The following is a 15602-nucleotide window of genomic DNA, read 5'->3' on the forward strand; positions in this document are numbered from 1 at the left end:
TGCTAAGTGCTGTAATGTAAAAATGAGAAAGCCATGGATCTTTTCTACAGGGAACTGACAAATTAGCAAGTGAAATAAGACACACACACACACACACACACACACACACACACACACACATACACACAGCCATGATCATTACATAAGAGAAAAGCGACATGTACTAAAAGAGAATAAAAAATCTGTGGGGACAGAGTTGAGAGAGAATTCCCTACCTTCAGGTGGTTTGGGTAATGGCCTAAACAAGTGGGTCTCTAATAGATATGGGTGGGAAGTGGTTGTTTTGGCATGATCATTGGAGATCTTCCCAGGGTCCATGAGGCTTTGACTGTCCTTGGAGAATTAGACAGCCTGTTATGTGTACTCTTCAAACGACACTCTCTTCAAAGGACAAGTTTTCCTGGTGTTGCCCTTTACTCATTCACCGTGCCTCCACCACGTTAGAAAACCACCAGCAAAAAATAAGAAACATAATTCCTGTTCTGACTTACTGACAGCGTTATAGACAGGAAACAAATGCCATTGAGGGAAAACCCGTTGTAAACTTTGAAAAATTATAGATATATAAAATGATTGTTACATCAAAATCATTGTCTTTATGATCTGGAAGAAATAGAAGAGCTATTCTACTTTTGAACACATGTTGTTTAAAATCTCCATAGGTTAACGTAGCCTATCAACTGATTTTTTTCTGGATGAGTTTGCAGATCACATACAGGATTGAATCATAGTTGGAAAGCATCTTAATCTATTTATCTCTGATTATTTTTAGACGTGTGAAAACAGACGAGAGAGGTAAGTGAATTACTGAAGGCCGCAGAGCAGTTTTCTTTTTAACAGACTTTATTTTTTTAGAGCAGTTTTAGGTCCATAGCAAAATTGAACAGAAAATACAGAGTCCCCCTGTATCTTCTACCCAACACACACACAGCTCTGCACACCAGAATGGTACCCTTGTTACAACTGATAAACCTACATTGACACATTATGAGCATCCAAAGTTCACAATTTACATTAAGGTCCACTTCTGGTGGTGTACATTCTATGGGGTTTTGGGAAATGTATGGCATGTATCCACCATTATACTATCATACAGAATAGTTTCACTGCCCTAAACATCCTCTGTGCTTCTCCTGTTCATCGCACCCTCTGCCCTAACCCCTGGCAATCACTGATCTTTTTCCTGCCTCCACGGTTTTACCTTTTTCCAGAATGTCACATAGTTGGAATCACGCAGTCTGTAGCCTTTTCAGAGTGACATCTTTCACTTAATAACATGCATGTCATGTTTCTGCAGGTCTTTTCATGGCTTGATCACTCATTTCTTTTTAGCCCTGAATAATATTCTACCGTAAGGATGTGTACCTCGGTTTATTTCATGCTTCCAAGTTTTGGCAGTTATGAATCAAGCTGCTATAAACATCCATGTGCAGGGTTTTTTTTATGGACATTAGTTTTATTTTCCTCTCCTCAAGTTATGAATGTTAATGCTATTTCTGATATAATGGGCAGTGACATTACCACATGTGGTAGCAATACAAGCACTTTCTTGGAAGACCTTAATCTTCCTTCAACAGGGAATTCACAGTTGTACTTCTTACAGTCCTTAGAAAACCCATGATATCGGTGCCTCCAGTTCCTTTACTTTTTGGTTCTGAAGGCTCTTTCGAGGTTTGTTTTTTCTTGGATGGCCGGCTTGCAGGAATCACAATGTACTTAACTACTATTTGCAAATGGTAGTTTCTCAGAGAGACCATGGCTTGCACACATTCATTATAAATTTCCTGCAGGGTGGCATCACCTTTTGAAAGGACAAACTTACGGACCGAGGGGCCTGACTCTAACGAGCGAAGAAAGTTCTGGTGAGCTGATGGCATATATGTTCTCATTTCCTGGAGGAATTTAGCAGCAGAGTCTGAAGGAACTAAAGACAAAGACGGATTAGTAAGGAGGTCAAAGCATTCTCCAATCCAGGGAAGAAGGGCAGAGTGAGGTCCGAGTGGGTGGCCATGAATTTACGACCATCTTGTTAGCATATTACTAGGCTTGCTACTAGTAATGGTAATTATTGTAAAATATACTTAATTCTGAAAACCACATGAACTAAACTCATATTTTTGTTTTGCTTCCTTTCTCACTTTCCTACTGGATTTGATCCTTCTAAGAAGGACAGAGTATATGTACTATACCTGACAGATCATGATGCTGAATCCACGAGAATATAAGGGATCATTTTTAAATAAGCGAATGAGCTCAGGAAAAAGCTTATTATCATGCAGCCCAAAGCCTTCCCCTTTGACTATTCAATAGAAGTTTAGGAAGACAAAGAAAAGTAGAAAGAAGTTCTTCTTGGAGCTTCTTCCACTAAGCCCCCTTAATCCTCTAGAAGGAATATAATGAGTGTGACTCATCTTTAAACTTTGGTGCAGGCATTGCCCCGGGACCCCCAAGGCAGTAGGATGGCAGAACTAGACAGTGTCAAGCCTCTCCACTCCCCAGTTTCAACTCATGGTCTTATCTCATCTGCAGGAGACTTTCTTTTTCTGAATCTGGTCTTACATTTTCAGAACATGTGATATTGCCTTCACCACAGTCAATCAGACCTCATAGACATGTTCAAAGGTCAAGATCACGACAGTGTTGAACTTGGTCTAAGTTCTGGCTTCACTGCTTTCTAGCTGGTTAACAGGGAGCCTGTCTATTATGCTCTTTAAGTTTCTGCTTCTTCATCTGTGAAATGGGATAATTGCAATAAAGTCTCTACTATTCTCCTAAAAGCATCAGATAAGCTCAGATAAGATGCTGATGGGAAAGTACTTTTTAGATACTATTCTATTAGCATAAGAGATGATGATTATTTGTCATTTGCCACTCACCTCCACCAACAGTATGCTGAATGCCCAGCAGAATATCAAAGCACTGAAAGATGCTGCTTTGGGCTGCACTGCCCCCGGCAAACTTCTTTGGGGTGTCCCAGACACCTTCATACAGCAGACCCTCTGACAGCAAAGGGTTGCCTTTCCAGCTAAACCAGGAAGGAAAGAATAATTGTTATTTTATGAATTGCCAAATTTTCATATGTCAAATCTTGCAATAGAGGATGAATGGAAGGCGAAATGAGATAGAATTCATTATACTTCTTCCACATTCTCCCTTCTACTCATGTTCATGCATGAGAATAATAAAAAATACGGTTCTGAGCAAATCTGGCATAAGTATTCTATGCGTGAAACCTTACCTTTGCACTACCAAAGATTATTCCACTCTCCTTAAAATGACTAGCTTTCGGGTCCATATTCCAGCGTATGCCTGGCCAAGTAATAACCCAGCGAATAGTCTATTGTTTCTTACAATGTGTATGTTAGGATACAAATTGTTTCTGAAACTGGATTGATAGTAGGGACCATCAGTGGAAACGTTGTCTTCTTTATGTTAATTGTCTAAGAGAAAACAGATTCAAGCATAAGGCTACATACCCAGATAAGTATATGCGAAGAACATTGAAAAATAGGTCTGGGTCCACATATTCTGAAAAAAAGATGAGATATGTTTAATTAAGTAGCATCAGCTAGATTGGGAAAAATCAAGGTGTTATAAACAACTGATCATGGATTTCAGCATAGGATATGAGAAAGGCGTTAGGTCAGCCTGTGCAGAGAAATTCCCTGAGGACAAGCTCTCCCTCACCTGCCCATTCTCATCACCTGTGTCCACTGAACGGGGTCTACCTTGGGGCTAACACACAGCTTGTGACAAAGAGCCTGGGCCCGCCCACCACTCATCTTCAGGAGACCCATTAAGCTGCCAATATTTACTTAAGACTACTTCATGTGTTTACTGATACAACAGATAAATTACTTACATAAAGAAAACAACAAGCCGAAACAAAAAGAAAACTGAAAACAAAACCTCCAGGAGCCCCAGTGGACCACGGGTGTCCCTCCCCAAAGGTTGCTAATGTCTTTGGTTTGAAGGTCAATCTTCTTGCCAAAGCTCAGTGATACACAGTCACATATTTGTTGGAGCAACCCAGTAGGGCACATTTCCTTTTGCAAATCCTTGTTTCTGTACTCTTTTGGTTATTGTTGGTTTTTAGCTGTTAATTTGCAATAACTTTCGAGCTCAATGGCTTTTCTATTTTTCTTATTTTTTCCTTTTTTAGTTAGCTTGTGAAAGAGCAGAATTCGCAGACGGTTCCTATCAAGCAAAAGCTAAGTTTTTCAGAACTTAAAACATCCTGTACTTCTGGTAAGTTTCTCCACGGTTTTTAGTGGGAGACAAGGATGTTCCTTAGAGGTAAATAGCCCTAGCTTGGAATTCTGGCTTCACTATTTACTACTTATGTAATCTTGGGTCATTTATCTTATCCCTCCAAATTTAGATTCCCTTATATGTAAAATGGACATAATAAAACCTGCCATATGGAAAGTATAATGATTTAGTGAGATAAAATAAAGCGCAAACACACCCACTACGTGAGAGTTGGTTTTGCTTCTGTTTTCTCTACAACTCACATCTTAGATAACTAGAAACATTTGACAGTGGCCTGGCATGTTGTAAGGCATACAATACTTGCCATGAATTTGGTGAAACATTGCAAGGGCTTTGTGCAGACAAGAAGTTATATCAAGCAATGCCCTTTGCAAAGTATCTGGGTCTTCACGTTGTATTGCATTAAATATAATGGGGATCACCTTTAAAAAAAAAAAAGAAAGAAAACAAATACTTAAGATTTCCTAACACTAAATATTGGCATAGAATAAAATTCTCCTAAATCTTAATCCCTCAATTAAATTTCATATTTCCATTTCTTTCTTGGGCTGAGTACCCTCTGATTGTTTGACTAATTTCCATATATTTAATTAAGCTTGGATTTGTCTTTATTCACTTATCACTTAGAGATAAGTTTATATAATTCTATATATTTCTATTTCTGAGGGACAAAACCATTATATTTATGTCACTGTGTGATAGAGTTCCAATGCCAAGTTGCATTGAAAATACTTCTCTCTTACTGGGGTTTCAAATTTTATTCTAAATATATGGCTCCTACATTTTATCTTTTAGGTAATACACAAAAACAAATAAAATATTTATTTCTTCCAGATGATCCCTAGTTTCCAATTCAGTCATCAAATGCTCTATTCAGTCAGGATAAAGTTATTTCATGCAGAATATAGTTCAGCTACTAAGTGATTGCTCTGCTTATGTGAATCAAGATACACATTTTCCAGGATGGACTGACATACTTTGATTGCAGAAGCAGCTGCTGTTTCCACCACCAGAGAGACCAGGAAGAACCCTTTACCACAGTCCCCGCCAGGGAACGAGAATAGGATGTCCATGTTCCTAAGAAAAGTAATCCAGGAAGTCAAGAATTTAGAAAAATATAAAACATAAACACTGAAAAGAAAATAAAAAGAATTTAACAAAAATATTGATATATTTGTCGAATATTTATTAGTTTTCAAGTCTTTTTATTTATCCTACATTTTCAAAATAATCTTGTGAGGTAAGTATGGCAGGTTTTACCATATCCATTATGTAGTTAGGAGTAGTGGTGTTAGGTCTATTGTCTAAGGTCATATAATTTACAGTAGATTAAGCTGAGACTTGAAATTCCTTTCTAGAACTTGAAACTAAAAACTTCAAGACTAGTTCTTTCTCTATTATCCCATCAATTTTTCACATGCACATGTATTACTGTATATATATGCACACATACATATATATATATATAAGCTCAATGTTTATAGACATATCTGTGAGGTATGGTTTTTAAAAGTAGAATTTTGGCTTAAATAAATGTATTCATATCCATATTTTTATCTGTGAGCCTGATTCAATTTCTCAGTGATTTATCTGCCTAACAAAGGAATTGACTGGGAAATTCAGATCCCTGATGACCCCCTATTTTCTTTTTCACTGAAGTTTTGCATTGATGCAAACGTGGTCTCAGTATCTGTATATCTCTGAGTTTCATGGCAGTTACATTTATGGTCTCAATCCAGACCACTTCCTTACTTGCTGTGTGACCTTGAATAAGATTATTTCATCAGTTTCAGCCTCAGTGTTCTCATCTGTCAAATGGGACTGTTGATATCATTCTCCCATTCGAAAACCTTCCATAACTTCCCATTTAAGATACTGTTTAAACCCCATATCAGAGCCAAAAGTCCTACATAGTATTTTTAAGTTTATTTTTTCATCCGTTTCCTGTACTGTTACTTTCGTCATTCATTATTTATCAGCGACACTAGAATTTTCGGTTCTGAAATGCACCAGGATTTTTGTCCCTTCAAAGCCCTCACTCTTGCTGTTTTCTCCACTGTGAACATGCTCAGCTTTTCCTTCTTCTAACTGATGCCTAGTCACTCTTCAGGACTCAGCTTCAATAACTTGCTATAAGGATTCTTCCCTCATGCCTTTTGTTCGGTTAGAACTCTTAGCACTTTACTTTCTTAATCCTTCTCTTAATCATATAGTAATTTACATAATTTTCATATATCTTCTTTCCTCCACATTAGCCCAGGTTCATCAGGGCAGGCTTATTCCGATGGTACTGACTTTTGTTTCCTTAGCTCTCAGCCTCTATTTAGTACACAGGCCAAAAATAGTAAGAATTGGGTCAAAAAGAATAGATTTATATTTCTGGCCTCTGAGGTCATTGAGTCATAGATACATAGGTGTATGTGCATTTTGTATATATGCATATTAATTAAATTTATTGACAGATCTTCCTCAACTTATGATGGTGTTACATCTCAATAAACCCATCTTAAGGTGAAAATATTTTCAGTTGAAAATTCATTTAGTACACCTAACCTACCAAACATCATAGCTTAGCCTAGCCCACCTTAAATGTGCTCAGCACACTTACATTAGCCTACAGTTGGGCAAAGTCATCTAACACAAAGCCTATTTTATAATAAAGTGTGGAATATCTCACATAATTTACTGAATACGCTAATAATGAAAGTGAAAAACAGAATGGTTGTCTGGGTGCAGAATGGTTGTAATTGTATCAGTTGTTTACCCTTGTGATCGCGGGGCTGCTGGGGAGCCCTGACCATTGCCCAGCATCACAAGAGACTATGTACTGCGTATCTATCTCGGGAAAAGATCAAAATTCAGGCTTCCCTGGTGGCGCAGTGGTTGAGAGTCTGCCTGCCAATGCAGAGCACACGGGTTTGAGACCTGGTCCGGGAGGATCCCACATGCCGCACAGCAGCTGGGCCCGTGAGCCACGGCTACTGAGCCTGCGCGTCTGGAGCCTGTGCTCCGCAACAAGAGAGGCCGCGGTGGTGTGAGGCCCGCGCACCGCGATGAAGAGTGGCCCCCGCTTGCCGCAGCTAGAGGAAGCCCTCGCGCAGAAACGAAGACCCAACACAGCCATAAATAAATAAAAAAAAAAAAAAAAAAAAAAAAAAGATCAAAATTCAAAAAAGTACGGTTTCTAGTGAATGTGTACTGCTTTTGCATCATATTAAAGTCAAAAAAATCTTAAGTCAAACCATCCTTAAGTGGGGTATCATCTGCATATGCAAGTATATATATTAATAGCTATAACATCAAACAGACACAGTCTAATCACAGTCATAGATATAATTAAGGACCAGAACTACTTGCTCTTTCAATAATTATTTGAATTACTTTTTGCCTAAAATCAACTGGTGTTTCAAAAGAACGCATTTGGAGGGTATTGATACACCTATGTTTACTCTGAATAACAAATAATTCTTAGAATAAAAAAGCTCGAATACTCACTCATAAGTCATGGGCCTTAGGAAAGCAGCCATGAAGCAGCGGATCAATTGGAAGAGAGAAAGGAAACCAGTGTAAAACTTAAATGCTTTTGAGTTATTGTTATTCCATTTAATACCACTGATCTTGCAAAGGTAAAAACAATAGATAAAATATAGAAAAAATATGTTTTCTGATATTTATCAAGTAGGCATCACAAACGCCTAACTTAGGACTTTTATAAGTGAAATAAAAAATTAAATATGCAAGGAGCACACGTGGAGAGTCAAAACTAGTTGTTGCTCGTAAGAAAGTTTTCTAGATCAAATCATTTCATTTTGTGGTATTCCCACATCTAGAATACTCCTCTGCAGATACACACCGAGAGCCTCTGACCCTTAATTGCAGCAGGTTCCATCACTCAGTGCTTAGGAAGTGCCTAGTTTCAAGCAGGCTGCTTTGAAAGCCCAGACATTGCCACCTATACAGCCAGTCAAATTAATCAAACTGAACACTTAAGATGTGTGCATTTCACTGTATGCTAATTAGACACCTCTCTCTCACATGCATATGCATTTTACACCTTAACAGCAGAAAAGAAAGCCCCGCTGCCAAAGATTAAACCAATGACTAACTCCCCTTGATTCAAATAGTGTGCACTCCTTTCATTCCTGTTGTAATCACTGTTTACATACCCACTGGGATCCTTTTTCTTCCAGTTTGCCAAGACACAATCTGCATAAACCAGGATAGGGGGCAGTCCTAGCTTCTCAGATACCTTGCAGTAAGGAACAGCAATATTGCTTGGCAAGACCTAATTAAAACACGATATTTAGTGTTCACATTTGAAATGTCTCACCTTTTCTTCTGCTTTCTGGCTGTCAAAAAATTAACTGTTATACCTAACGGCACTGTGAAACCAAACAAATGTCATTTTCTCTTCCTCATTTCGTAACTTAATCCCAGTACTTGTTAAATCCTTATGTTTTAGATTTGTGACGATGCAGACATAATCTGGGCATAGACAGAGCAAAGCAGTAGAGGGCGAGAGGAAACAAAGGCTGTATCTTGATTTTCTAATGCCCTGTGAACCATTCGCAGCCATTCGCTCATGCATCCATCCATCCCACAAATATTCGTTAGGCAACTCCTCTGTGCAAGGTACTCATTCTGTTTCCCAAGCTTCACAAAATGCAGTTACAATACTTTTAGAATTGTTTACATTAACTGTAAACTGGATATAAATCTGTCGTGTTAGCCTAAGAAATATGAGAAAGTCTCCAAACCTTCCGGACATCTCCATCACCTTCACCCCACACGTACGCCATGGTGATATACCCCAGAACCAGATGTGCAAGGCGCTGTGACTTGTGTCCTTGGAGGCCGTCAATGCTGAAGGTTGTTAACTGAGAATAAACAGAGAGGTTGGCCCAACTCAAAATGCACGTTGTGATAGCTGCAAAACCAAGTTAACACTTTGAAGACGCTAAAACAGAAAACATGTCATATTTTTTCAAACCTTCTCAACTTCTGCACGTAGTTGGCCATTCTTAATCAGTTCAGGCAGATTTTTAGCAATGGAAATCCAGGCATCATAAGGGTGAGGTAGCTCCTCCTTGAAAAGAAGAAACAGGACTTTGATTTACTAGTGGAAGGTATTATAAAATAGTTTTGCCTCCGCTGACGGTCCGTCTTGCCTCCTTCTCAGTGCTGTGCAATGCTGACACTCTCTCACCTGTCGAGTGACACCAGCCCATGCTCTGTCATCTGCACACTCAGGGCACAGGACCTTCTCTGTGCTCTTCTTCTTCCTCTCATCTACTTCCTTTTCAAAGGTCACTTCAAAAGTTTCACTGAACTCTTCCTGACTATTCCATTCTATTCTTATACCTCCAGTGAGGAATCCTATGGATTATACCTTTTCACATTAAGTAATTTATTGCTATCTGCTATTATTTTTTCTCTTCTCAGCTAGATTTTAAGGTTTTTTGAATGGAAGAGAAATGAGATTTATTAAATGTCAGTAGGAGACGAGGCAGTTTTACTCAGTAATTTCTCATTTAATTATAATAATGGCCCCAAAAGTTGATTGTTATCTCCATGTCATAAATAAGAAAAGCAAGTGTTGGGCAGTTTTGGTAACTTGTTTTGTACGTACAGTTTATTGTGACTCAAACATGAGGGTTTCCAGCTTTTAAAAAACCTTGCTCTTTTTACATCTCACTACCTGATGGCAAGGATTTTATCATGCTTTTAATCCTATTTTTCTTAGCACAGTACTGGACATGTACGAGGTGCTGTATAGATACATGTTGATTGCTTCCTTTGGTACTACAGGCTAATTTTTTTGCCCAGTAAGTAAAAATGAAATCCAAATAAAAGAGTGTTAAAAACAAGACAACAGGCCCAAAATGGAGTAACTTAAGTCCCATGTCACCAACTCAAGACAATACTTATTACAGTTTCTGCCTCTCCCAAAATGGAATCCTAAAACAGTCAATCCAGAATTACCTGGCCGACCAGTAGTGAGGTCATCTGCACATAGGCCGCTGCCATTCCCTAAAGGAACTTGACCTTGACACTCCAATCCACTTTTTGCTGGTATAACTTCCTTGTTCCTGCTCTCCTCTGCCTAGAGAAGTCTTTCATTTTTGTACAGCTCCTGAGACCCCCTTTCTTTCTGCTGGTTGAGATGCTGCCTGATTCATGAATCCCTGAAGGAAGCCAATGACATCTTTACAATTTACTCAGTTGGGTTTTGTTTTTTAACACGTGTCTCCCTGGATCTTATATTTATAATCACATCTCAAAGGAAAACATAAAAACCAAAGGCCTAGGCCACACCCTGAAATGAGATTCAGATCCCTGAACAACTCCCCTAGGCCTTCTTCATTAAGCTGCTTCCAGACATGCTCTTCGTAGCATCAATACTGAACTATGGGGACGGAGGACACATCAAGAGTTTACCTGAAACCAAGGTGAGTGAGGCTTTAAGCTTCAAAACCAAGTTAATAGGGCTTCCCTGGTGGCACAGTGGTTGAGACTCTGCCTGCCAATGCAGGGGACCCAGGTTCGAGCCCTGGTCTGGGAAGACCCCACATGCCGCGGAGCAACTAGGCCCGTGAGCCACAACTACTGAGCCTGCGCGTCTGGAGCCTGTGCTCCGCAACAAGAGAGGCCGCGATAGTGAGCGGCCCGCGCACCGCGATGAAGAGTGGCCCCCGCTTGCCGCAACTAGAGAAAGCCCTCGCACAGAAATGAAGACACAACACAGCCATAAATAAAAAATAAAAAAATAAATAATTAAAAAAAAAAACAAGTTAATATTATAAAGAAGCAATAAAACATGAAGACAAATGTAACATAAACTTCAAACATGTTCAGGGGCTGCAGATAATTGGCCAGACTTAACCTGTCAGGGCAGAGTTTTAGGAATGAAAGATCCAGGCAGTATATTCACTAGATAGTCACCTTTCTTGTTTGCTCTGAATTTTTCTCCCTAACCATACAAATACTGTCTTCTGGTGTTTTTAGTAATACATATACATTTTCTTTGTTGTGTATTTCACTGTGTAGCATGCCCGACTTTTTGATTATTGCTATTTCCCCAAAATAACAGAGACACTCTATTATGTGTCAAGATTAGTGTCTTATTGGACAGAACTTTCAACACATGTAAAATTCAATCAGTAATATCCTTCTGGTTCAGAGGATGCCTAAATGATAGAAAATAAATTAATAAAGAGTAACACAGAGGGCCATTCAACTCCTGCTAGATTAGAGAATGTATTTTGCATCTACATGGAATCAGAAGACATATTATTTTCCTTTAGAATAGGAAGCTGATAGATTATAAGAGATGAAATAGGCATTTTTGAATACATAATGTCCAGGAAAGATCTTCAGTGAGGAAATAAAAGTAACCTTTTTTTTTTTTCATCCTGTTTCAGGATATTGAATCTAACTTCCTAAGCATCTCAAGTAGCAGCATTATTTTTTAAGGAGCTCAGGAAGAGTTTTGTTTTACTTTAGGTTTCAGGTTTTGCTTTAACCCTTGGAATCTGTTTTAGAGGTCTACATAATTACTGTGATTTTTTTATTTTCTAAAAGAACCAACTTTTTAGGAAAAAAAAAAAAGAATAAATTTGATATGAGGCTTTGCAGTTTCTGAAAAAGTTTTTTTTTTTGGTACCATTGATAAATACATCCTTGAAACATCCAATCCTGGCACTTTGGCATTTGTGTGCTTGTATGAAGGGGAAGTAAGTCTGAATATTATTGATTTGCAAATATAAAGTAAACCAGTGCTTTTAGCAAAAAAATTAAAACATACTTCATTTTCTTCAATTAACTTAATTATGTGAAGAGGAAGATTAGATTGGGAAAAAAAATTGTTTGAGATTTGCCTGAATTACCCAAGGTAGTTACAGGATGTGATTTCTAAGTACAGTTAGATTGGAACCTCTGACTAAATTATATATACGCTGCCTTTAAAGGTTCTCTCTAGAGTGTGCACTCTTATCCATTTGAGCCACAAACAAATGAGACATTCTGGTATACAGCATTGTCACAACATGTAACTGGTTCCTAGAAATCCTCTCCTGGAATCTCATGTACCTTGTTAAACCCAAGAGTAGGGAAAAAAACCAACCAAAAAATGCCTTGTGATCTCTCCTTCTCTTGAGTGAGGCTGTGTAGCATAACTGATGACGGTTTTAAGAGCACAGACTCTGCTGTCATACAGAGCGAAGTAAGTCAGAAAGAGAAAAACAAATACCATATGCTAACACATATATATGGAATCTAAAAAAAAAAAAAAAAAAAAAGGTTCTGAGGAACCTAGGGGCAGGACAGGAATAAAGACGCAGACCTACTAGAGAATGGACTTGAGGACGGGGAGGGGGAAGGGTAAGCTGGGAGGAAGTGAGAGAGTGGCATGGATATATATACACTACCAAATGTAAACTAGATAGCTAGTGGGAAGCAGCTGCATAGCACAGGGAGGTCACCTGTGACCACCTAGAGGGGTGGGATAGGGAGGGTGGGAGGGAGACGCAAGAGGGAGGAGATATGGGGATATATGTATATGCATAGCTGATTCACTTTGTTATACAGCAGCAACTAACACACCATTGTAAAGCAATTATACTCCAATAAAGATATTAAAAAAAAAAAAAGAAATCACAGACTCTGGAACCAGACTGATTAGGCTCACATCCTATCTCTGCTATTACTAGCTGTGTGAGTTTGGATAATTACTTAAATTCTGCATTCTACATTTCTCATCAGGGAAACAAGATTAATAATATACATACCTTTCAGGATGATTGTAAAGATGGAGTAAGTTAACATTTGTAAATTTGCTTAAAAAACGCGATGTAAGTGTTTGATGATTACAATATTAATGATAAGATGCTTTTCATGACGCTCTTGGGAAGATAACTTAGGAAAATGTAGTTTTAAGGCACACATTCACTCTAATGCCTTGCCCTTTGTAGGCAAAACTTGTGGAAATAAAAAGGTAGCTCTAATTCTCTCTAAGCCTGAATCTTAGGCTCAGTAAACACCGAGCAATATTAATACAACACAAAGTTGCTTGGTGCCCCACCTCAAAAACATTATCAAAGCAGGAACACATACTTTGTACAATCTAAGGTATATCAGCTGCGAAAGGGGGTTCTTTGACTCATGGGTCATTTATTACTTTATTTTTTTTTTCAAAATACCCTCTGAAATGCAATTGCATTAAACCAAAATACTTCTGTAGTCTCCTTATCCCATCACACTCTGTGCCTGTGTGAGATAAGTAAGAAGTGCCTCTAAGGCTAAGTTTCTAGGTAGAAAATTTTAAGGAAGTTGAGACCCCTTTATTCAAACTCTGCCTCCAATTTTGGTACTGCTTTATCCACTTGTTCAGTAGAAATTACTGAACCACGTTTTTTCAATAGAAGTTAACTTGTCCAGGTAAATCATGATAAGAAAATATTTTTGCCCAGATTTTAGTGCCCTCGCTTACCAGTGGATTGGGCAGAGCAAAGCCCACATCTTCATCTATGTGGTATTCTTCAAAGATCTTCCAAGAATTTTCCACAGGAGATGATTTGTCAGGTGCCATTCTTATAGCCTGCTCCTCTGGTACTTCTCAGTCTCTTGAGTAGTTTCAGATCATCTATTTATTACAGAGGTTGCCATAGCCAATGACCACAACTCACCTCATAGGCAGCAAGAAATGACTTCCACTTTTAGAATAGTTTCATTTTCTACTTTCTTTTCTTGTAATCTGATGGAAATTAAAACCACAAAAGCCTCACTTCTCATTATATGAAGAAACTGAAAATTTATACTCCTGGCAAACATTTATTACTTGGAACACCTACCCTGTCAGGAAGGGCCTGAAACAACAAAAACCATGAAAATAGGTGACCAGAAAGAACATTTTTATTTTATGGGAACTTTTGAACCTTTGAATTAAAATAATGAATTTAATCATGGCTAACGTCCTAAACCATCATTTAGTTATTACAGTCACTGGCTTTCTTTAAACCCCCAGGGTTCTTTGAACATATTAGTGTCTTGTTTCAGTAGCCATGAAAGAAAATCTCTGGTACCCAGAGTCAGTGCGTCTGAAATAGAAAAAAAAAGAAAAAAGAAAAAAGCAAGCACATGAAGAATTTAGAAACATAGCATCTCTTCACCCCCTAGCTCCATTTTTCTTACCCAGTCTTTTATGTGCATTCACAATGATACTGTTCTTTCTTCTTCTTCGTATTCCTAATGAGTCATTTTTAAGGAAGATTTTCCTGCATCTCTACTTTATCTGATCTCTAAGGGACTGATAAGGAAACAGTCCACATTTGGAGACTCTGGAATATGTTCATAGTTGAAAGAAACGATAAAACACCTTGAAAATGGTTCTTTCAAAATGCAATTAAGACTGCAATTTGGTAAAGGTTTTCAGGGTTTCTGCAGGTCTGTGGTCACTTACAGGCATCATGTGATCTTATAATCTCATACAAGAAGCTGAAGCAAGAGAAGAAGCCATGTTGTTCCTTATGACGGTCAAAAGGAAAAAAAAGGAGTTAGTGTTCAGTATATTAAAAGACAATGCAGTGTTGCCATCCAGCTTGTTAGTACTTAAAATACATTTCAATGGTACATTACATTGGAATGACTACATTATAGAATGGTTTTCACACCATTCTTCCCTATTACATCATGGCTTTTTTGTTTTAAAGATGTAGTTTTGCAAGAGTAGTTTCTCTTTACAGTAAAGATAAAGAAAACTGGAACTAAAATTACACAGCCAAGAGAACACAATGGCGACGCTTCTTTAAAGTGAATTACTCATCCTCCTACACTGTTGGTGGGAATGTAAGTTGGTACAGCTACTGTGGAAAACAGTATGGAGGTTCCTCAGAAGACTAAATATAGAATTACCATATGATTCAGTAATCCCACTTCTGGGCATATATCCAGACAAAACTCTAATTCAAAAAGATACATGCACCCCTATGTTCATAGAAGCACTATTCACAATAGCCAAGACATGGAAACAACTTAAATGTCCATTGACAGAGGAATGGATAAAGAATATGTGGTACATATATAATGGAATACTACTCATCCATAAAAAAGAACAAAATAATGCCACTTGCAGCAACATGGATGCAACTAGAGATTATCATACTAAGTGAAGTCAGAAAGAGAAAGAAAAATACTATATGATATCACTTATGTGTGGAATCTAAAATATGACACAAATGAACCTATCTACAAAACAGAAACAGACTCACGGACGTAGAGAACAGATTTGTGGTTGCCAGGGGAGAGTGGGTTGGGGGAGGGATGGAGTGGGAGGT

General features: G+C 38.2%; 1 protein-coding gene across 1 annotated transcript; it reads right to left on the reverse strand.

The window, feature by feature from the left end:
• Window positions 1–872: 872 nt before the first annotated feature.
• Window positions 873–13933, reverse strand: IDO1 (indoleamine 2,3-dioxygenase 1). The gene is made up of 10 exons (XM_068532051.1): window positions 13760–13933; window positions 9263–9358; window positions 9030–9149; window positions 8439–8557; window positions 7768–7782; window positions 5250–5349; window positions 4577–4694; window positions 3477–3528; window positions 2877–3025; window positions 873–1924 (listed from the first exon to the last, which is right to left on the reverse strand). Exons 1-10 carry the CDS (start codon window positions 13856–13858, stop codon window positions 1560–1562), a joined length of 1233 nt encoding a protein of 410 aa, XP_068388152.1. The 5' UTR covers window positions 13859–13933; the 3' UTR covers window positions 873–1559.
• Window positions 13934–15602: the final 1669 nt, after the last annotated feature.

This window comes from Eschrichtius robustus, chromosome 21 (assembly GCF_028021215.1).
Source record: "Eschrichtius robustus isolate mEscRob2 chromosome 21, mEscRob2.pri, whole genome shotgun sequence".
NCBI classification, from domain to species: Eukaryota; Metazoa; Chordata; class Mammalia; order Artiodactyla; family Eschrichtiidae; genus Eschrichtius; species Eschrichtius robustus.